This window comes from Anopheles darlingi, chromosome 3 (genome assembly GCF_943734745.1).
Source record: "Anopheles darlingi chromosome 3, idAnoDarlMG_H_01, whole genome shotgun sequence".
Classification (NCBI taxonomy): Eukaryota; Metazoa; Arthropoda; class Insecta; order Diptera; family Culicidae; genus Anopheles; species Anopheles darlingi.
Window position 1 is genome coordinate 52,911,368 of NC_064875.1, and position 20,674 is coordinate 52,932,041.

At 46.9% G+C, this 20,674-nt stretch overlaps 7 protein-coding genes across 12 annotated transcripts in view; 1 reads left to right on the plus strand and 6 right to left on the minus strand.

Moving 5' to 3' along the window:
• Window positions 1–1,269: 1,269 nt before the first annotated feature.
• LOC125956664 (acireductone dioxygenase) lies at window positions 1,270–2,493 on the minus strand. Its single transcript, XM_049688743.1, has 4 exons — window positions 2,197–2,493; window positions 1,925–2,130; window positions 1,764–1,860; window positions 1,270–1,692 (listed from the first exon to the last, which is right to left on the minus strand). Exons 1-4 carry the CDS (start codon window positions 2,317–2,319, stop codon window positions 1,567–1,569), a joined length of 552 nt encoding a protein of 183 aa, XP_049544700.1. The 5' UTR covers window positions 2,320–2,493; the 3' UTR covers window positions 1,270–1,566.
• A 2,217-nt stretch (window positions 2,494–4,710) lies between these two features.
• LOC125957378 (uncharacterized PE-PGRS family protein PE_PGRS10-like) lies at window positions 4,711–6,982 on the plus strand. Of its 5 annotated transcripts, none has more exons than XM_049690036.1 (6): window positions 4,711–4,899; window positions 5,174–5,191; window positions 5,440–5,451; window positions 6,102–6,197; window positions 6,315–6,681; window positions 6,761–6,982. In XM_049690036.1, exons 1-6 carry the CDS (start codon window positions 4,806–4,808, stop codon window positions 6,768–6,770), a joined length of 597 nt encoding a protein of 198 aa, XP_049545993.1. In that variant the 5' UTR covers window positions 4,711–4,805; the 3' UTR covers window positions 6,771–6,982. The 5 variants fall into 5 exon arrangements, with proteins under 5 accessions (XP_049545993.1, XP_049545996.1, XP_049545994.1 ...); XM_049690039.1 differs by having other exon boundaries at window positions 6,396–6,681; XM_049690037.1 differs by lacking the exon at window positions 5,440–5,451.
• Window positions 6,983–7,516: 534 nt separating this feature from the next.
• LOC125955592 (uncharacterized) lies at window positions 7,517–8,466 on the minus strand. The gene is made up of 4 exons (XM_049686729.1): window positions 8,341–8,466; window positions 8,159–8,272; window positions 7,683–8,093; window positions 7,517–7,605 (listed from the first exon to the last, which is right to left on the minus strand). Exons 1-4 carry the CDS (start codon window positions 8,441–8,443, stop codon window positions 7,556–7,558), a joined length of 678 nt encoding a protein of 225 aa, XP_049542686.1. The 5' UTR covers window positions 8,444–8,466; the 3' UTR covers window positions 7,517–7,555.
• Window positions 8,467–9,051: 585 nt separating this feature from the next.
• LOC125957244 (uncharacterized) lies at window positions 9,052–10,484 on the minus strand. Of its 2 annotated transcripts, none has more exons than XM_049689806.1 (3): window positions 10,162–10,484; window positions 9,874–10,056; window positions 9,052–9,762 (listed from the first exon to the last, which is right to left on the minus strand). In XM_049689806.1, the coding sequence occupies exons 1-3, from the start codon at window positions 10,241–10,243 to the stop codon at window positions 9,200–9,202; spliced, it is 828 nt and encodes a 275-aa protein (XP_049545763.1). In that variant the 5' UTR covers window positions 10,244–10,484; the 3' UTR covers window positions 9,052–9,199. The 2 variants fall into 2 exon arrangements, with proteins under 2 accessions (XP_049545763.1, XP_049545762.1); XM_049689805.1 differs by having other exon boundaries at window positions 9,053–9,780.
• A 2,862-nt stretch (window positions 10,485–13,346) lies between these two features.
• Window positions 13,347–15,892, minus strand: LOC125953580 (uncharacterized). The gene is made up of 4 exons (XM_049683228.1): window positions 15,373–15,892; window positions 14,152–14,323; window positions 13,710–13,902; window positions 13,347–13,607 (listed from the first exon to the last, which is right to left on the minus strand). Exons 1-4 carry the CDS (start codon window positions 15,443–15,445, stop codon window positions 13,470–13,472), a joined length of 576 nt encoding a protein of 191 aa, XP_049539185.1. The 5' UTR covers window positions 15,446–15,892; the 3' UTR covers window positions 13,347–13,469.
• An 867-nt stretch (window positions 15,893–16,759) lies between these two features.
• Window positions 16,760–17,839, minus strand: LOC125953581 (uncharacterized). Its single transcript, XM_049683229.1, has 3 exons — window positions 17,479–17,839; window positions 17,273–17,396; window positions 16,760–17,174 (listed from the first exon to the last, which is right to left on the minus strand). Exons 1-3 carry the CDS (start codon window positions 17,739–17,741, stop codon window positions 17,151–17,153), a joined length of 411 nt encoding a protein of 136 aa, XP_049539186.1. The 5' UTR covers window positions 17,742–17,839; the 3' UTR covers window positions 16,760–17,150.
• A 309-nt stretch (window positions 17,840–18,148) lies between these two features.
• The window catches only part of LOC125957288 (uncharacterized), a 2,780-nt gene continuing 254 nt past the window's right edge, over window positions 18,149–20,674 (minus strand). Inside the window, exons 2-8 of the mRNA XM_049689890.1 lie at window positions 20,033–20,083; window positions 19,914–19,967; window positions 19,740–19,799; window positions 18,923–18,952; window positions 18,790–18,843; window positions 18,659–18,718; window positions 18,149–18,590 (exon numbers count right to left, since the gene is read on the minus strand). Coding sequence (XP_049545847.1) covers window positions 18,260–18,590; window positions 18,659–18,718; window positions 18,790–18,843; window positions 18,923–18,952; window positions 19,740–19,799; window positions 19,914–19,967; window positions 20,033–20,083 — 640 coding nt within the window. The 3' untranslated portion in view covers window positions 18,149–18,259. The remainder of the gene's footprint in view (window positions 18,591–18,658; window positions 18,719–18,789; window positions 18,844–18,922; window positions 18,953–19,739; window positions 19,800–19,913; window positions 19,968–20,032; window positions 20,084–20,674) is intronic.

A 20,674-nucleotide genomic window follows, 5' to 3' on the forward strand; every position in this document is an offset into this window, starting at 1 on the left:
GACACGTCGGTAGAAAAAAAATCTCAACGGATCGAACGATATACAAATATTTACAAAATTATAAGAAGGAGGATACAAAAGTGTGTTCGCGGATGATCGGTGAAGAGGAGACAAGAGCGGTACTACACTGGCCATTTTCAATGGGAAATCTTTCGCATAACCCGTAAGCAAACAAGATAGAAACACAAGGTGGAACACGATGAAACTCAAGACAGTTAGCTAGTGAGAAATGAGAAGAGAAGGTCTATAATAGGGCACATGAATTGATTACCGTTTCGGTCGAGTGAACTGTGAATGTTGCGTTGCAGGCTGCAGGCTTCCTTTATCTCGTTTGATTATCATCTTAGTTTTCTTACGTGCATGGTTACACTTACACATCAACCAGACAAACAGTTATGCTCTAGAATATTACACAGCGATAAATCATTCAATTGAAATAGTATACATAGGACGCGAGGACGCTAAGCTGATAGTAATTCTAATGAAGTAGATCCCCTTTTGCGCTTCATCGATTAACGGAAACATGCGTGGAATCGAACGGAAATGGAACAATTAACGAATGTATCGAATGTAAACGATAAGCTGACAACCCCTATCACTAACTTTACTATCGAGCAACCCTCTTTCCAGGCAACAATAAGAGAATAGAATCCATTTCTGGTTGGCCTACCATAGCCAGCCACTCCCGCCCAACTACTATAGTGAACACCAGAACCATAAAGAGCAGATCAAACTGGGGTAATATTGCATAGACACGAGGTTTTGGTAGTTCTTTAGCACAACACACTTACTCAGAAAGCATACTCTTCTAAGCTATGATTATTGCGAGAGTTACGATTATTGTCATTTTTCTCTCGAAGAAGAGGCGAACGTTGTTTTCCGTCGGACGGTGGAGGATGATGATTGTGTGGCACATACACTTGCAACCCACATACATTAACACACTCCTAGAACCCTATAGGCGCTGTATGAGTTCTCAAAGAACGATTTATTAACGTAATTTGTAATCGGTGTGAATGGTGTCCGCGATATGGTGCAGTTGGCGGTTGAAGCAAACGATGTGGAAACGATGAAGGATCGGTATGAAAGCCAGATACAATAAGTACTAGACGTAAGCCATAACGATGTGGACATGTATGGACGTTAAACTGGTCAAAATGGTTCTTAAAGAATAAATGATGATCGTGTGGATTAATATTGAAAGGTTACAAGAAAGTGAGACACAACGAGCCAATCGGGAGTATGTTTCTGCGTTCTAATCCGAAACCTCTAGTCCGATTCGATTATAGTCAATTGCAATATCATTTATTTTATTCATTTGTTCCAATATTTAAATTATAACTACTTTCAAAATTGCATCGAGCGATATCGTATGTTGCAAGAGAAGGCCAGTTCTCTGATAACATGTAACTATTTTGGAATAGAGCGCTGTACAGGCATTGGTGCGACCAGGTTGCCGAATGGACAAGTTCTTCTGTTTTCTTCATCCGGATGATGTCCGTTATAAGGATCATTTTTACGTCTATGTTTTTTGTTTCGTATGCAGCGTTCGTTCAGCCGGTTGGTTTAACCGGCAAATCCGGCATCTAGGCGCTTCAGGTACTCCTTGCGGCAGTCCATATCATCGGACGGACGATTGTACGGTAGCCATATCGGTTCCCCGACAAAGTACCGTTTCGCTTTAATGTAATTCTAGCAACAAGAAATAAAATGACGAAAGGGGTTCAAAACCCTGCCTTTGTCCTTGACGGAAAGCGTTTTACCTTCGCATCCAACGTAAAGCGATGATAGATGCCACTGGGAATGATGATCAGATCTCCGGCCACCACCTCAATCCGTATCCAGGTATCGTCTTTTCCACTAAAATGAATAAATTATATTATACCGTTACGCAGAAGGCAACAAACCGGAACATCGGTCTTACTTGCGCACATCGAAATACCCCGAACCATCAATGACCAGCCGTATTTCCTCGTCCGTATGCAGATGCTCGGTGAAGAATATCTTCAGCTTGTTTTCGTAGTCCGGCAGACAGGCTTCGGAACAAGTGATCTCGTCCTCATACGAGTAACCACGATCCTTCCGGATCTTCTCCAGCACACCATCCGTATCGTAGGTAGGAATGTTGATCTGCAGAATTTAAGATTAAATCAACTTTACTGTTTATGTATGTAGTTTTTTGAAGTCCCGGCAAACCTTGAAATATTCAACCCCAGTACTGCGGAACAGCTCGTCCAGGCTCAGGAACTTTGGTGGATCCAGCTGATGTTCTAACCGCTGGTCGGTGGGCTCGTTGTCCATAAACCAAGCACGCACCATTTTCTAAGCTAACTATTCGAGGGCCGAGTTTTAACTGAAGCAAAATCTGGATGATTTCAGTGGACCGATTGATAACGCGTTTCCTAGCAGGGTTACAAGCGATTCAGAAGCAGGGATTCAGAAAGAATTCAAAAAAACTCAAGGACACCGAAAAACAACAAACACGAAACAACAACGAGATAAGACGAAGGTGTTCATTTTTGTTCATTTTCCAGCCTCAGGTGTTCATTTTTGTTCATTTTCAAGTTTATTCTCGCCTCGTTTTCGCCTCGGGGTAGATTTCGTTTTTATCGTTTTTGTTCGGGAAAATAATCGACGAACTTCAAAAAATAGTTGAAAACGCCTAGGCGTCAAGTAACGCCTGACGGCATGTTACACGGCGGCCTAACTCCAGGCGGTAGCAACGCTACTTTATAGATAGATTATGGAACATGTGCCCTGGGGGACAGGATACCGGCGGGCCCCGGGTAGGGGGCCCAAAATCAAGAATAGACGGGATTTGAAATTAGAACGCTTCTGACTCGAATCCTTTTGCTAAACCGATAGGCCTCCTAAAGAGAGAGGCAACTAAGGCTAAGCAACCCATCCGAAAGGTTCCCAGACCGCCCGATAGGGCCCCGAGAGAGAGGGGCAACTAAGGGTCGCCTGGTCCGGTAATTTCTCCGTTACTCGGTGCGCGGCCAATCCGTCATCCTTCGCAGACGGACCCGAAGCGTGCCGGCCGAGTAACAAGTCACCTTAATAAAAACTGTGTTTCAAGGAAAGATGTGTTGCACCGATCATAAAGCGTTTGAAATGCTCAAAATGGTTGCCTGTTTGGCTCATAGTTGCCTGTTTACTTCTATTCGTAGCAGCATCCCTTCCGCAACCGTGGAAATCCCCAAAGGGTTGAACAAACGCGATTAAAGGTCAGCTCCTATGCGCAGCGATCTTGTAAAGCAAACAAAACAATCTGCGCAAGTGGATGGTGATCAGATGCGGCTTATCGATCGCTGTTCCGTCGCAATATCGGTATCGCATAAAAAGTATCGGTTGATTTCAAACAGGTTACGCTCTTAAACTCGTAAATAAGAACACTGATTTACGTCCCATATTTTTCGTGGTTTTATTGTTGGATGATTATCTTTCCGAAAGTTCCGGTTTCGTAGTTACGCAGTCATCAATGTTCTCTAAAGATTTTTTTGGCTTAGCGTAAATAAAAAAATCCTTCTTGAGGCGAATATGCTCCGTATTACGTTCTTTTGTTTGGCCAACATTCACTCAGGTCAACGTGAGACCTTTCACGTGAGCACGTGAATCAAAACATAATGGATACCGCTTCCAGTCGACAGAAGAATTACCGGTCCTCGGGTATCCGCAGCATGATTGATCGTCAAAGTGGAAGTCCTTGTACTTGTGGCCAGGTTTCGGGTTCTTTTATCCAACTTTTCGCAGTGTGTTGGATTTTGTTACACTTCTACTTGACTCGATCGTCGGCTCGAAGCAGATCCGTCGTCGAACGGATCCAAGGAATTGAAAAAACAAAAGTCAAAAATGTGGAGCTGAAGGACAGCGGTTCAGGATGGTACATTGCTTGCTACCCAGCGGAAAGGTCCATGCTACCCACCAGAAAGGTGCTGCAAGTGAGAGCTAAGCGGAAGAGCATAGCACTCATGGCTAGGACGGAACTAACCTTGATCGGCTCTCTTCAGTGGTGATTCTTGACTTATCAGTTTTTGTTCGCACTTAAGGAAAAATGGTTGGTTTAATTAACGGTTTTTGCAATTCTTCCAACAGTTATAATCTCATGACCAATAGACCCCAAGCTGCTTTGCTTGTGAACAGTTGACTCGCCTGCAAGCATAATTAGTGCCCGTTTTCGAAACCGTCTTCAGTCGCGCATGCTGACGGTCAATGACCACCCGAGAAACGGAATCATTCAAGGATTCACAGCTCGTGACGCGTTCGTCGAGAGTAGCGAAAATAAATGGGAAAAACACGCGCCATCCTATCAGGCGGTGGTGATCTGCTACAGTGTAACTTGAACTTGACCACCAGCACACATGCACTAGCACTACTCTTCGGTGGCATTGGCTTCCGTGACTTCGGCGGGCCGCCCCACCATCACGCCGGTCCATCACGGAAACTCGGCTGACTCAACGCCTAGCCGGGTTCGAGTCGGGCCCCAATCGAATATCGTAACAAACAACCTTGCACCATCAGCAACTACTACCCCTTCGTTACAGCCTTCGACCTCCCATTGCGACACCGTTGGGCGGACTCACACACCCGGAGATGGTGAGGTGAGATTCCGTACGGATGCTGCAGTGGTTGCGGCTGTCGCTGATCGTTCGGTGTCTGCGGGCAGCATAAAAACGATTATTTAACTATCGATATGCGGCAGTTGTTCGTTCGTCTTCGATCGCGACACATCACAGGCGGTGAATTTACTCGGTGTGCCCTTTCTGGTGTCCTTTTGATTTGTGTCTAGACTGATCCTGCTCAACATGAAGCTGTTCGTCGTTCTATTCGCGTTATTAGCGGCCGCAATCGCAGCCCCAGTGGCACAGTTTGGGTTCGGATATCCCGGTTTTGTAGGAGGTATTTATCGAAGTTTCGGCGAAGTGGAACGTAGTGAAAAGATTAAAAGTTGTAGTGAAATTGGCTTCAGAAAAGTGCTATATTTGATTTGAATAATTTCAGTAGGCTTTAGTTAACTTTTGCAGTGTAGATGGTAGTTCTAACAACTATTGTACCCACACTAAGGGGAATTTATTAACTTTGTTTTTCTCATTTTCTTCTTCGGCTGGCTTCTCTATCATGATATTGCGACATTGTTGTGAAATTGGCCCATATTTCTTTGCGTAATTTCCAGCCAAAGCATATCGAAAAGGTAGATATTCATTCCTTCGTTTTGAATGGTACGATGCAATCATATAAACCAAATGTTGATTTCTATCAACCCTTTCCATTTTTACCTTAATGCCAATGTCGTCTCTGCCGTCTTGGGGTTTCTCGTGGCACAATCTTTTGAATATATCAATGCACCCTTTGCACTGTGTCTCGCCTAATCTCTACGCACACGCACAACACACCCCACCCGTGGGTGCACGAACACATACACTTATGGTGAACCAATAGCACTGCGAAGAGGTACGATAGTGTTACATCTTACAGCCTGTAGATACAGTTTTACAATCGTGTGAAGCATCCCCAACACACCCATGCTTGTCTGTCTGACTTACCATACCCATAGCGAGCATTTTGTGTTTCAACAATCGTTCCCCTGTCTACTGTTTGTTATCGTATTATCGTCTTACACAAATAAAAGACATCTAAAATGTTCTCCCAAAAATCCCCGTAGCTCTCTAGTCATTCTTTCAAGCCCGCTGTCGCGATACAAACAGTCTTGTCGCTAAATTCTTACTCAAACGAGTAGCCGTGGTGCCGGACGGTCTGCCGCTATGTAAACATTTGATTTTGAAGATGAAGTTGTGTCTCGGTCGCCGTATTCCGTTTCGGCATTCCACCTCGTTCGCCGTTTATGGATTTGCATATTTTTTGCTTCAGGATATGCAAAACGATAACCGATCAATCACAAAGACGCGCAGTTATACAAAACAAAGACATTCATCATGGGTGCGGTTGGATGAGCTACGCATGAAATGAAATCTGTCCTCTATTTTCTATTCTATCGTCGATATCATCTCCTCTAACACCCCTACACTCTTCCCTAACAAGCCTAAACTAATGCTGTAGCGTTGTAGTTGTAACGAGTTGGTTTTGCTGAATGGTACTTGTAGGATACTTTCCGGTAGCGGTTGCGGTACCCGTAGCGGTGGCACCGGTCGGAATAGCTCCGGTCGGTGTAGTAGCTCCCGTAGGATACGCAGTGCCAGGTAATGGCTTCGGCCGTAGCGATGCTACAACAACGTGTGACACCGATTGATGCAACTTAATGGTTTTGCTGTAGGACACTCTATTTATCGTTACGTTTTACGTTTTCCTTATTCAAGGACCACCCTTTCACCCGCATCCGCGACGATTCCGACCACACTCACATCACGATCACTATTCACCGTACGATGGTTATCTAGGTGGTGGTCCTGTTGGTCCGATCGGCGGTGGTGGCTTCTCCGGTAGCCAGGCGAACGCACAATCCGCTTCCTTCAACATTGGATTAGGTGGAATCTCGGGATCGTTCAGTAACTCGAATGCCAACTCGTTTGGCGGTGGTCATGGCGGTGGCTTCGGTGGATCCGGTGCTCAAGCATCCGCCCAGTCGTCCTCGTTCGGCGGTGGTCTCGGAGGATTTGGGGGCTCGGGTTCGAGTGCCCAGGCGTCAGCGAACTCGTTCGGCGGTGGTGGTGGCGGACTGCTACCGTAAGTATCCTCGGGACTTCGCGACAGGTTGCGAATGCTGCAAGGCAATCTAACTCAATGCTATTCAACTTATTTACAGGTTCTTCTAAGTGCCACGAGAATGGTACGGTGTACCTCTAGACATGACACACGGGCCGAAGCCCTTTATCGAATTGCCAACATCGCACTGGACGATGGACGTTACAATATTGCAATTCGCTCAGTTCGGTAAACCCAAGTGAACGATTCGTTTGATTGATGTATTGTTTTGGTTTAAGTGATTTTTTTATTTATGAATAAAATATGGAAAAGAGAACACGAAAGGCCACCAAAGGTGTTATCGTTGGCTTACTGTAGATAGCGTGCTATAACCTGAATCGAATCCCAATCGAAACGAAAGACGCAAGCGACGAACCCTGCCGACCAATCTCTGGCGAAGTGCGACGAGCCGACGAAGGAAAAAATGAAGCATCAAGGTCGATGTTTTCTGGTTTTTTTCCGAGTGCCTCTGTTCACACCTTCTTTTACGAGGTCAACCCATGGACCTCGATTGGAAAAGTAAAATGTAACAAAACTGCAAACACTCCGTTGACCCAACCGTTTGCCCTTCATGATCGTTTATCACGATGCGAGTTTGTCACACGTCACAGTATTGGCCTCGAATGTTCCAGACCCATTTCTGTGCGTAGCATCGCGACTCGTCAGTCGCTCCTAAATCACTGACTAAACCACGCGTGCAAGCCGTTGAAACGCCTTCTTGCGAGCCGCATCGATGTGATCATTTTTTTCGGAACCTGTTTGAGTGAGAGCCTAAAATAAGAAGCGCGTCCTAAAAATAGAAATGCTTTAATTTATTCATCCTTTCCTTGCAGGGAGGTGTCACTAAAGTTTTTTTTTAGCCAAACAATCCTCCAAACAGCGTGCTTCCCGCATTGCTCAGAAGGCCTGAAAAGAACATTCCAGATTTAAAAACGTTTCCATCGTTTTCAGTGTGGAATCATCCACAGAACTTCTAATCTTACTTCCGACAGAAGATCCCGCTCCTAAACCCAATGGATTCGAATTTCGTTGAAATGTTGGTTGCCGGAAAGCTGATCCTTGCTGGTAGCCTGTGTAGGACTGATATGTAGTCGGCTGGTATTGGTATGGTTGGTATTGATACGACGGTGATTGGTACGGTTGGGTTTGGTACGGTTGGGTTTGGTATGGCTGGAGCTGATAAGATTGGTACTGATATGGCTGAGAGTATGTCTGCTGTATCGTTTGCACGTACATAGCTGCTGGTTTGCTGTTCGTGTTATCTGAAAACTCTCTGTATTGCGATAAAAGCCGTCGATATTCGTTTAGATCCTGTTGATACTTCCGAAGACTCTGTTGATACGCTAAGTCCTGTTGCGCGGGAGAGCCGCTATCCTGAACAGACCCTTGAAACACTGCACCGGAGAGGTTTTGTAATTTCGGGATTTTTTTTAAGAAGCCGACCCAACATGTCACTCACCGTTGTTGGTATCCGCACTGATCTCCACGGTTTTTACACTTCCCTTCGTTTCCTCTTGCAGGATCACTTGTGGGTTCGCGTTTTCCCGCAATAGCTTGTTTAGGTCGAAAATTTCTATGTGGAAAATTAAGAATACGCCCAGTTATGTTCGATTCTGATTTTAGGTATTTGCTTTACCTCACCGGTAACGACGCCATCGCTTTGGTGAGTGATGCTCTGTGTCTGGTCAATTCGCCAACAGATGAGAGCAGCGAGGAAAACGGCGGTTGCAACCAGCTTTTCCATGGTATGTACTATTCGAAGCACACATCACCTCATGGCGAACCAAGCGCAACTAAAGAACTGACATCTCTGGCACTCCACGGACTGTCTTGTGCTTCACGTGGCCGTACAAACTATAGTTTGCTGGAAGCAAACCGGTTCCACGACAGTGAACTTGTAAGTTTTTGATTTTCGATAATATATGCTAATGCAGAGAGAAGCCGTATTAGATCGGGTAAATTGGCACAAAGACATATTGGTAGCAACAGGGAACGTTTTTTTATTGTTTCCCCTAGAGGTCTAGACGATATTGCCGGTATTTGGATATCGATCATGCATTATTTTAAATCTATAATCAACCGGCGAAGCGGTTGTAAATGCTGGCCTCGTGATCAGATTGAATGAGAATAGGATTTTAGTGGTTATCTGAATTAAACTAGATTTAGCTTTTTACAGTTAACAGCTCTGAACCAGAGAAAAAGGTGCAAAATTTGCATCCATGCAAATGCATCGGGCTTGGCACTGAAGTTGTGAGATCGACTCTTGAGGCATTCAACTCGTTGGTGATTGCATACATAGACATTCATCTTAAACCATGTTTCGTGTACTGGGCATGGGATTTAAATTGAAATTCGCGTTCCATGTGATCGGTTTAATGTTTCTTTTTTTTTTATTAATTCAACTCAAAGCGATGCGACCATCTTAACGCGATAGTACCGCAATCTACATCGGTTGCCAGGAATAAGTTAAATCCAAAGCGAGAGGAATCACAGAAGTGACCTAGTATCTGGTGCGCAGTTTGGCCGGCCGATTGCTACGCAGCTGCTGCTGCGCCGATACCGAACGGCGACGTTCCTCGGGCATCGCCGCAGGACTGCCGTAGGCGGTAGCATGGCTTGTGGCTGATCCTCCCTTACCGGTACTGTAGCTGTTGGCGATGGCGATCGCACCTCCATTGGTACTACCGAACGTCACCGGAAACATTGGTCCGCCACTGCTAGCCGGTCGGCTGCTGCTACCACGGCGTGTACCATAACTGACCGCACTCTGACCCTCATCAGCTTCGTCATCATCCTGCTCCTCCTCGCCCGAAGCCGAATCCAGCTGCACTGTCGTCGTGACCTTCTTCTTTCGCTTATCCGGAACTGCGGCTGCGACGGCCGGGACGACCGGTAAATCGAACAGGGCGTCATCGTTGCTAGTCGGAGTGTCCAGCGCACCGGCTTCCGCATCACCCAACAGATCGCCCTCGTCACCTAACGGAATCTCGTTCTCGGGTGATGCTTCCGCCGGATAGGCCTCGGCGAACGACTGTACTGCTGGTGCTTCGGCCGGAACTGCATCTGCGGGTTGGCAGTTGGCTACGGGTTTAGTACGGGGGACGAAGAACGGAGGAATGGTATCTACGTCATCTAGCATCCAATAATGCACCGCGAGACGCTTGGAGTACTTACGCGTGTTCAGCAGCGTACCGGTAGCGATGGTGTTTCCGGCGGCGAACGCAGCTACACCGCCACCCGAAGCCGACCGGCGTTGACTGCGGAGTCGCTGGTTCTGGTACATCGCCTGTTGATACATGGCGCTATGCTGTAGCTGCGGGATCATCATCGGGTACGCATTGCGATAGTACATGAACGCTACGCATCATCCGATAGGAAGTAGAGAATTGGAGCATAAACATCTCGGTTAATTTTGATTTTAAACCGCACGAGTATCTGACATCTGACGGTTGAAAAACGCACCACTTTGTGGGTAGGGATAGGGATAGGCCACACTCAAGGCGATGGCACACAGGACAACAAATGCGATGGTTGACTGGTACATGGTTCCGCTGCTTCCGCTGGTTCAGGTGGTGGTTCCGATTCACTATTGCTGATCCGCTGTCACTCTACACACTGCTACTGGTACACTGCTGGATATTGCACAAATTCTTCGTTTTCGAATTACACCACGGTCGGTCGGTTCAGGCAACTAAACGGTTCGATGGTACGAAGGCGTACACACTCGCGTTCGCTAAAACCCCCGATTCACCAGAAGCACCAGAGGCCAACCCGTACAGATCTCCTGCAACCGACTGATAATCATCATCCCGAGGATCCACGCCTTTTATACCCGAATCCCTGGGGGGCAGTACGATCTCTGTGGCCACCGTTAGCGTTATCCCTCGTTGGTATTCATGCCGACGGGTGAGGTATTATTGCCTTCTTTTGTTCGACGTCTTCGGCACTGGCCACGGGGTACGCTCTGGGATGGTTCCGAAAGGGACAGCGCCACTTGCCCAATGTCTTCATTCCGTATGTGTGTGACTATTGATTTTATTAGATTTAGGAATAAATTTGCCAACGGCGACGACGACGACGACGATCCGGGGCCGGCTACCGGTGATGGAAGGTGAGTGAACAGAAGCAGTAGTTGTGCAATGGTAGAATCCTAGATGGAATACGATCCATGGTCGAAGATCATAGTATTGGTACATAGGTGGGGAGGGTGCAGTTGCACACCGCGATGTGAGAGAAAGATCAGAGCAGATCAACCTTATGTTGCGCGCGATATTTAATTATTCTAGCACTGCGGATTCCAATCGGCAATCCGCACGACTGACAGTCAATCGGGACACACCGATCGATCGACCGATGAGCAGTCACTTCAGCGCTCTTCATTGTGCATGATGGTCTCGTAGCGGTTCTGCCTGTCTCTTCGCCCCCCCTGCAGCATTATCGATGTATTATGAAGATATTTTTTTGGTAAATGTTATCGCACCAGACCAGACCTGCCAGGCCAGAATATGTGACAACCGAAATTGGATGTCAATCATGTTCGTGACATCTGTTCGATTGGGCCGCCAGACAGCTGCCTGATGGCGCGCGAGTCCCGGTTCTAGGTTCTTTTGATTGTTTCAAATGTTGAGTCCCTTGGCCGGGTCGGGGCTGCGGTATGGCGAGTGTTGCCATTCCGGATACACATTCCGGGCGAGGCAACAGTAGCCGTAGCATTGTATGATAATTTTTGCCAAAATGGGTCCCTAAAGAGCCTAGGACTATGCTGTACGTTCTTGACGGACCTCCTGAGGTCGGGTAACGCCTTCGTATAGCGCTCCCGGATCTCGTAGACACCGGTCACGGCTACTAATTGCTTCATCGATATGAGATTCATGGCGTGATGGTAAGTAAAAACAGTGGCATAACAGTAGGTAGCCCTCGATCACACCACCTGCATGAATACCTCCGGCGAGAACCTCTGCTTGATAATCGTTAAAATTTTATTACAATTTATGTACTTTTATGTCGTCCTTACTTTGCTCGTGATCACTCCCTCCCGCTCTGGAGGATGGAATACGCCATCAAAAGAGACCGCTCACACCCACACGGTACCGCGAAGGTGTGGAATACAGAACAGACCGTGTTCCGAGGAGTCTTGACGGTGAATCCACGCCACGCAAAGGAAGTGTCGTTTCGCACGTTGTCTGCCGCGACTACGCCTGGAGCTCCTCCAAGCGCCACTATTCCCAGACAACGTACCAATATGAATTGACGTTGGTATAGGCCCGGGGAACGAACGATGTGCGGACAACAACGGTCGTAAAGTGCGTCAATTTATGATCTCCCGGACGGGGCGAGTCAGTGGCATTAAAGTGTAGCGCCAGCCAGCTGGAGGAATAAAATTCAATATCGGGAGCGTGTGAAGAACCGTACACCGCACCAGTGCACCTAGCAACGCGGCAGAACCACGGCCAATTGATATGGATCGCGGCAACCAATCAAAACTAACCTAGTTTCGTCGAGTGCATGGTCCCCGGATTTATGTACGGGTTGCCATTTTTGGCAATTGAACCCGTTCCAGGAATCGTGTAGCGGGTTGTGGTTCACAATAAACCGAAACCGAGAGCCCACGATCTAGTACTAGCTCTTGCCTATGTGACCGGATCGCGTTTCTATTCCCCGCGAATACGATATTAAATTATCCAGCCGTAGTCTCAGAACTGACGTGACATCTTCACCGTCGGACAGCGCTACTCAGTGGGGCGAGATGGGGAGTGCAGGAAAACCAATAAAAAAAAATCAAGTCATTTACTGATTGATGGACTGTGCTAGCGAATAAATTATGCTAAGAACGACGCACCGTTCCATGATCATCGTCACGATCGCCCGTATGGTAGTGTTGGTTCAAATGGCGAAGGCAACGCTCATCGCTTTGGTGTGAAGGGCTGACTGACCGGTCCGGTTTGTGAATGGATGACGATGAATCATGCAGTCAATGAATCACTTGGAAGACCCCCAGTCCGGGAGCTGGGACAGTAGGCGCAAGGGTAATGTACCACGCGGCCTACACGACGACTGCTGCCGTGCCCTACGAGACATCTGCTCGTACGTCAATCGTACTGGACGGGGAGGCAACGGCAGAACAGTCCGGTTCAGAACGTATCACGGAACTATTGGCCGCGCGATCTATGGGATTCCGGCTACTGGTGGATTGGCAAAGCAAAGCGCAGATTGAGCACCCGTCAACCCCGTGACCATCGTTCGATTATGTAAATGAGGGATCTATGGTGCCAGCACCAGCAGCAGCTGGCAGAGATCGCCGAGACAGAACGGTTGTCTCCGGCGCAAGTCCGGCTCGCGATACGATCGCAGAATACGAAATGAGCGCCATAATCCCGAGCGACCACCAAACCATGGCTTTCGCCATTCCGGGTAGGAACCTATTAGCCTGATCGGTGGATCGCGGACGTCTTTTGGGCAAAAAGAATGACCAAAAATCAAACTCTTTTTTCGGTTTGAATAAAGAGGTTACAAGGTGACATTGTGTTTGGACGCTTCTATCGACGGCTACTCCACTAACTCTTGCCAGAAATTCAGGAACCTGATTTGCAACGTTGATCGTACTCGTAAAGCAAAAGAGCTAAAAGGTAAACATTGGTCAATTTGAAAACTGGTACTCATGAAAAGCTTTATTCAATGCTGATCCGCATCTATTTTCGCTTAATAAATCTCGTCTGACTCGCGTGACCTGTGATCGAGAGGAACGCCGTTCCGGGCTCTGTTGCTGTGACCTAGGAGAAACTGATCGAACTACCCTGCGATACGCTGGGTTGTCCGTTGGCCACCGAGAAACCGCCACTGTAGGACAGATTCACATCCTTGTTACCGGGCAGCTTGTAGCTCTGGCTTCCGGACTGTCCGGCCGATCCCTGTTGGTTTGTGGAAAAAGAAATAGAGATAGTTGAGGATCATGATGCATTTATGCTTCGACACCGGCTCGTAGAAACATGGTCACGACTCTTTAAACATACCGAGAATCCACCCGGTCCGGCGACAAAACCCTGGGACGCCGAGTTAGCAGCCGATGCACCGAAACCACCGCCCGGGCCCTGGTTGTAGAACGATTGAGCGCCAGCGTTGGCCGCACTGGCTCCGAATCCGTTCGGTCCCTGGAACTGGTTAAACGCGTTCGCGTTAGCCTGCGCACTGGACGCATCGAATCCACTGTGGAGAAGATTAGAATGGGACGCATATTAGGTTCGTATGGCCGTACTGTTTGACTTAAGCACTCCCGTTAAGGGGAGGTTGTGTTTTAAATGTACATTTTTGTTTAACATTCCGAATCGCGTACCGTGGAACATCTTGGTGGAACAATCGTTATGCCGGACTACGGACGCGCCTTCTTGAACGGCGTGAACGGCGTAACGAATCGATTCCGACTCAAGGTCATTCTGGAAATCCGCATCAACTTACCCGAATTGACGCTTCTCGCGCACCAACAGCACACCCTCTGGTGGCACTAGCAAATCCAGAACGCTGCGCACCTGGCGCCGCACTGCCGGGTTCGCCTTGCGCACGTTCAAGGACGATTCGACCAGGATCTCGGATTCGAAACCATTGCCGGCACGGTCCCGCACGGAAGCATCTGTAGAGAGCGATAGGAGCATCGGAATTAACTAGGAGGTACATTTAGTCGAATTTATGTCCAGAGTAACGCCCGAGATGGTCATCTTCAACTGCCTGATCTGTTTGCATCTTAGCAATAAAGTCATATGAGATCATCAGTACCTTAGAACGTCTATCTAGGGTGTCTATAGCACACAAAAGCATTGTTTGCAAGATCCTTTACCCTCCGGCAGTTCGATGAGAACTCCACTCGAGGACGACAATCTTATCCGAACCTGTTTGCTTCCGTCGTCGGTTACGATCGGTATTTGTTTTCCTCAAGGAGAATCTGCATTTAAAATTCGAATGGCCATCAGCATCTCTCGAACCACCTCAGACGACGAAATTTGGACGAACGAAAAAACCTGTTTCAACCCAACAGGCGACACAATGTCATTCGTATTCGTTCGCTGTTTTCCGCGAAGTGTTTGTAGGGGGCCGTGAGCCGTTGTATGTTTTGTCTCGTTCCGAAGCAGATGTTGTTATCATTTGGAACTCGTCGTCGGAAACTTAATTTTGCCACTCCACCTCAGTTGGAACCAGTCTTTCCGGTTTCGTCCAAATTGCGATACACGGGAGAGTGGGACCTGCGTGCGTGCTCTTAGGATGGGAGATGGTGCTGAGCTTGTTCATCATGGGATATTGCATCGTGATATGGGATGTCCTTCCAGTGAATTGAGGGATAGGAATAAGCAAAAACTGAGCTCCTTTCATTCATATTTAAATGAGTTCAGAACGAAATCTCAAACGATAATACTAGAACATACTGCTTGGATTATGCATACATAACTTCAACAACTATCTGTATTTCCTGTAGCTTCTTATAGGGACGAAATAAAATAATCTTCATTTAATGTACGTTTAAGTTACTTCTTATCTGTTCAAATATCTTTATCTAGATTATGAATATTTCATTTTATTAACTTTCTTCGAAATTACCGGCTAACAAGGAAAGAAGCAAGCAGCCACCAAATCCAACACCCCTATCAATAACCTCTGCTTACGTTATCGATCGCAAGGTCAACTTACCACGGCCAGCAGCTTCGCCCAAGGCACCGATCACCAGCGTCGACAGGACTATCGCAATCACAAATCGGTTCATCTTTCTTTACAGGCTTAGCCAATCGTTGGGAAGATTTTGTGTATGTTCCGGGCACTACGGCTGCCTATGAGATACTGGACACTCTACCGTTCACACCAGAGGATCACCACACTCTGAAGCGAGTTGCTTCGTAGGCGAGATCTCGAGCAGGTCACTGATGCTGCAACCCCCGAACGAAGATCCGAACGCTGACCATGATAATGATGGTGATGATGGTTCGCCTGCTGAGTTCGTGTCAGTCCGGTTCGATTCGGGTGCTGTCGGATCATGTTTACCATGATCATCCTTATCGCCTTATTAACGGCTAGCGGTGGTATATAATAAGTCGACCCCACTACTACTGATGCTGATGTGTAGGATGATTTGAAAATAAATTTTGATTTGTAAAAACAGCTAATCAATTACTCCTTTAAATGGTCACGTAAAGACAGCCACAGCAGGAAGACACCGGCGACTACACCGGTTACCTGCCGTTTGGTCGGAGGAATTGGCGAGTGACGCGCTCGCCTATGCTAATGAACAGAATGCGATGACCTGTTGGAACGGGCCCCTGGTCTAGCCATCTAGCGAGCATCATTACTATGACGGCGAAACGTAGGAATGCGACCCAGACGCGGCTAGTCGGACCACCGTGCCTCGTGAAAACCGGTACCAGCTAGGCGAGTCACCATTCTGCAGGTATCGATCTTGTTGATGTTATTCGCTTGCCGGCTATTCAGACGATGCATCGGAGGGTAAGGGAATTCCCGAAACAACTATTCCCGCCTGTTGCACTCTAGCCATGCAAATACGCCGCCAGTGGTGAGCGACATATGCTGGCCATGCTGGCTGTAGGTGGCAGAAACTGGTTTTCAACGTGCGTCAGTTTGTATAAAGTGCGTACCTTTGTTGTTGACTTTGCTGCTTAAGCCCACACGAAACGCTTTACAATGACACTGTTGCATGGTCGCTGGTTTGAACAGTTTGATCGGCCCTTTAGTTCCTTAGTTGCTATCAGTAGGGAATTGATGTTGGACGCTAGAAGCAAGTAAGATTTCTAGTAGCACTAGTCGAGCGGAGGCTACTTAGTAAGTCATCTATTGTTTCCGCTAGGTCTAGCAAGCTAGTGAATGCTTTTTGAACTGGTTTTGAATTTGGCTGCCTATTGCCATTTTTAACCGGAACGTTATTAATCTTTGTTACGAAATCACAAAGAGAAAGGTGAAAGCGTACTTTCTTTATCCTCGTAAACTCTCGTGTCCCACTGTGGATCATAATATCACAGATTGGTTTAAACATTTTTATTTCACTTCCAAAAAAGCTCTATGAAAAAATAAAAAAAATTGAACAACTAAACAAAAACACCATTACACGCCATATACAAGGCATGACACTTTTTAAATCGTACGGAAGCCATCATGCACCATTACAGCTTCGATGAATGTTCAATTATGAGTATTTAGGAATTCCCACGAGAAATATCAATCTCTTTCGATCTATGGTGTGCAGCCTTTTTCCCACAAACCACACCCAGCTGTGTTTTAGCAATAATTTTCGGCAACGCTGGACGGAAGATTTACGGCTCAGGTATATATGTTGCTCCTTAGGCGGCCGCTCTGTTAGGTCTTTGATCCATTCGGCAAACACAACTTGTTTCACATGATCTCGATGTTTGGGGCGGGTTTTGTTCTACGGCTTTACTAGCTCGATCGCTTTCCACGACGATCTACAAATGATTGACATGGCGAGTCTGAGCGGAATAATTGATTAGTTGAAAGTCGGGTTCTTCAATCGTTTACGCGGGCTATCCCGCTATACTGTTTGCTCTGCTTAGCTCACCATACTCACAGTGTGTGTCGTTTTGATGCTGCTAGTACTCGCTCCCTTCGAATGTTTCAGAGCCCCAGTGGTTCCCATGGAACTCTTATCATTGTGTGACTTGCTCTGGTCATAACCTTCAGCGTGCTGCAGTCTGATGATGAAGATGGAGGGAATTGCGTAATGTTTTTGTCCAAGCAAGATTGAAAGGCCTCTCTAAACTGCTCGTCACTTACCGTATTTCTCTCTTTACGATCCGCTTATTTGGGTTTGGTTGACCGGACTGTAGTTGTTGACGCTGCGATCGTTCAGGTTTCTTCCGTACGTACAATGACGCTCCGACCACGACCTCTTCATGGATCGTTCCACTCGGGGAGCCAAGTTCGAAAAATTCCATGCTATCCTTGCCATCGTCCCGAGCAGGCATTGATAGGCCGCATCCGATGAATAGCACCGTTAGGGCTAGTACTAACAACCAGAACGTTTTATGGAACAACATAGCGCGTCAAAATATAGTGCACTATGCACTGCAAGCAACACTTTACAACCAGCAGCTCCGAGAGACAGATCGCTAGACACTAAAGGCACCAGCCGTGAAGTCGCGACGTGGAATGCATGCTCAGTAAGCAGACCTCGCTTGTGATAGAGGAGGGATTAAGACGCATTAGATCGCCTCTCGTGATCGGGTTCGACTTACATTACGTCAGTGGAGGGGAACTACGACTAGGGCCGTATACTGAGAGGCCACCGAGCAATCATTACGCTACTACCCGATTGCACGTAGCGTTCGGAACCGTAGGAGAAAGTCGTGATCCTACCCCCGTGATCGAAACCCCTTTAGTTTTTATGAGATTTCCCGTCCAAAGGATCATTGATTTAATGAGACAATTGTTTTCATAACACAGTTTCCGTCTTTCTTTGATTTATTGCAGTGATCGAATTGATAGTACATCGAGAATTCAAACATTTTCTTACTAATAAACAATCACTGGGGGGATGCTGGTGACGTGATCGATGCTAGCTTTGCGAGATGCTAAACCCATTCGAAACCGAGGGCGCACCGTTCGCGAGCGAAAATCCGTTCGAATACGAGAGCGAAATCTTTCGATTGCCGGGCAGGTTGTAGGATTGGCTCCCAGATTGACCAGCCGACCCGCTCAGGCCGCCCGGCCCGACACTGAATCCCTGGCTGGCAGCGTTTGCAGCGGACGCACCGAACGAACCGAACGGACTGTTACTCTGGAATGACTGTGCCTGAGCGTTCGCAGCCGAAGAACCGAAACCGTTGGGATTAAACCCTTGACTAAATGCATTCGCATTTGCATTGGAGCTGGAGATACCGAATCCGCTGGAAATAAAGGAACAATTTGTGATGGTACCGGTCCGATCAGTAGAAGAGGGGAGAATATTGCATACCCTATGTTCTGGCTGAGGGCGTTCGATGCTGCATTTGAACCGGAAAACCCGCCAAAGCCACTGGAATTGTAGAATGGAATTGAGAATAGACATAGAAGCTTCTAGGTTTACTAACTGGTCGCGATGCCTACTCTAAGTTGTTGGTGATCGCATTCGCACTGGAGCCGGCGCTGGAGGCAGAGACTCTGTTTAAGAAAGAATATGGACATTTGCATAATGGATCGACGCGATATAATCGGTGCCTGGCTGGTAGCTCATACTTACCCAGGAAAGAAGCCTGATTGATCAGGGACCCTGGAGTGAAATAGAATTTTAAGTAAGCGTTCATGAGTCATGGCAGTATAATCAACTAAAGAACATTGTCAAGAACAGTTATGTTTTTCGATTTCAGACTTTTACGGCACGATAAATGCTTCATACCCCAGCATAGGAAGCAGGTGCCTTTTGCTACGAACTGCTGGTTCCTCCTCGGGTTGTTCACTCTGTTTTCGGATGTGTACCAGACCCGCGATCGTTATGCCGACCAAGAACGAGACCAGCACTGTGAAGTAAACTGCGTACACCATCTTCGTCCTTAAACACTAGAACTGGTACTGCCGACCACGGCGCGCTGAATGATAGTGATCGGCCAAGTCGGTTGAAAGTGCACGTGCACCAACTAATGGAAATTTAGCTGGTTTGTTGGGTTTTCCTGCTTTACCGCACGACGATCGTTTGACAGAAAAATCAATTGAAACAATCAACGCTTAACGGCACCAGTTTGATCGCGTTGGTGCGATTGCTGGACGCATGGACGCATATTGAATCCCCTGCAACGTGGAGCACTATGTCACATCAACTAGAGCACTGAGTCATTGTTAGGGGCCATCCATCTTCTAGCCACATCGACGCAACACACTATGAAGTCATACTCTGTGTTATGATTCTACAATCAAAACGGTATCGTTCAGCGAACTGCAAACCGGATGTAGTGTTGAACATCATTTATGTATGATCACGTGTAATATACAGTGTGATGGTTTGAATTTTTCATTTTTAAAGCGCCTAACACTCTTTTGATAACTTTTAGGAAGATGCTTACCCAAAGCTGTGACTAGCAGCATTCGATGCAGCAGTTGAAGCGGAAAATCCATTGGAGGCTCTGAAATGGTGCACGAAACAGGATATTCGAGTTTACACAATAGCACAGTAACTCGATACCGTCTGATGGTATGCTCGGTTATGGAAGGAGTATTATTACATTCTAACTACATACCCAAAGCTACTAGCGATGGCGTCCGCACTGGAACCGGCGCTGGAACCTCCAAAGCTGTTTGACAAAAAAAAGTTGTTTATTAGCAGCCCCAGACATGTAGAAACCGTTTTCCTGATTACCTGTTAATCGGATTGTAGAAGCCAGGAATGGCAGGGGAAGGAATATGGCGGCTGGAGGGATTCAAACCAATGAAATATTTAGTTATTTTTATAATTATATTCAATTCAATAAGACCGAAAACCACCTTTTCCAAAAGAGCTACGTAATGTTCCATACCCTAACGCTGGAAACAGTTGCCTTTTGCTACGAATTGGTATCTCGATGACTGTATTTTTGGTGTAGTATTTACTGATACCTGCACTTACCGGCAAAGAACCTTTACCGGCAAAGAACAGCGCCGCCCCCAGGAAATACACCACGAATATCGTCCTCATCTTAGCACGTTTGATTTGAAACTGACTTCTGGGGCGATGGATCTTTGACCGGAAAGCACTGATTCGCACGTCTATATCGGTGCTATCCGGTTTGGCGGATTTTCCAGATTCATTTGTGTGATTAACATAAACCGAAACTTGTTTATGCTACTATCTATTCGTATTCATAAGTAGATGTTACAGGCAATCGGTAAAATATGCTCTGGAAGATCACAAACGCACAAGGTGAGCTCTCCGTGAGCTATTTTTAGACACGACAGACAATAATGGTATGGATATTAGCGCATTAGTAAAAGTATTTATGGCCAAGCCTCTGTTCACATATTT

Bases quoted from the DNA above. Each gene is read 5' to 3' on its own strand.
- LOC125956664 (XM_049688743.1), bottom strand. From the start codon at position 2,319: ATGGTGCGTGCTTGGTTTATGGACAACGAGCCCACCGACCAGCGGTTA. The intron at 2,131-2,196 runs GTTTGCCGGGAC...TAAATTCTGCAG, and splicing joins CTGGGGTTGAATATTTCAAG to ATCAACATTCCTACCTACGA. The intron at 1,693-1,763 runs GTAAAACGCTTT...TCTTGTTGCTAG, and splicing joins GCTTTACGTTGGATGCGAAG to AATTACATTAAAGCGAAACG.
- LOC125957378 (XM_049690036.1), top strand. From the start codon at position 4,806: ATGAAGCTGTTCGTCGTTCTATTCGCGTTATTAGCGGCCGCAATCGCA. The intron at 6,198-6,314 runs GTAATGGCTTCG...TCCTTATTCAAG, and splicing joins CGTAGGATACGCAGTGCCAG to GACCACCCTTTCACCCGCAT.
- LOC125955592 (XM_049686729.1), bottom strand. From the start codon at position 8,443: ATGGAAAAGCTGGTTGCAACCGCCGTTTTCCTCGCTGCTCTCATCTGT. The intron at 8,273-8,340 runs GTGAGGTAAAGC...TTTTCCACATAG, and splicing joins AAGCGATGGCGTCGTTACCG to AAATTTTCGACCTAAACAAG. The intron at 8,094-8,158 runs GTGAGTGACATG...TCTCCGGTGCAG, and splicing joins CAGTGCGGATACCAACAACG to TGTTTCAAGGGTCTGTTCAG.
- LOC125957244 (XM_049689805.1), bottom strand. From the start codon at position 10,243: ATGTACCAGTCAACCATCGCATTTGTTGTCCTGTGTGCCATCGCCTTG. The intron at 10,057-10,161 runs GTGCGTTTTTCA...GATGATGCGTAG, and splicing joins CTATCCCTACCCACAAAGTG to CGTTCATGTACTATCGCAAT. The intron at 9,781-9,873 runs GTAAGTACTCCA...CTAAACCCGTAG, and splicing joins CGGTACGCTGCTGAACACGC to CCAACTGCCAACCCGCAGAT.
- LOC125953580 (XM_049683228.1), bottom strand. From the start codon at position 15,445: ATGAACCGATTTGTGATTGCGATAGTCCTGTCGACGCTGGTGATCGGT. The intron at 13,903-14,151 runs GTAAGTTGATGC...TCTTCTCCACAG, and splicing joins CGCGAGAAGCGTCAATTCGG to TGGATTCGATGCGTCCAGTG. The intron at 13,608-13,709 runs GTATGTTTAAAG...ACAAACCAACAG, and splicing joins CCGGACCGGGTGGATTCTCG to GGATCGGCCGGACAGTCCGG.
- LOC125953581 (XM_049683229.1), bottom strand. From the start codon at position 17,741: ATGTTGTTCCATAAAACGTTCTGGTTGTTAGTACTAGCCCTAACGGTG. The intron at 17,397-17,478 runs GTAAGTGACGAG...CTTCATCATCAG, and splicing joins ATCGTAAAGAGAGAAATACG to ACTGCAGCACGCTGAAGGTT. The intron at 17,175-17,272 runs GTGAGTATGGTG...TATTCCGCTCAG, and splicing joins GCATCAAAACGACACACACT to ACTCGCCATGTCAATCATTT.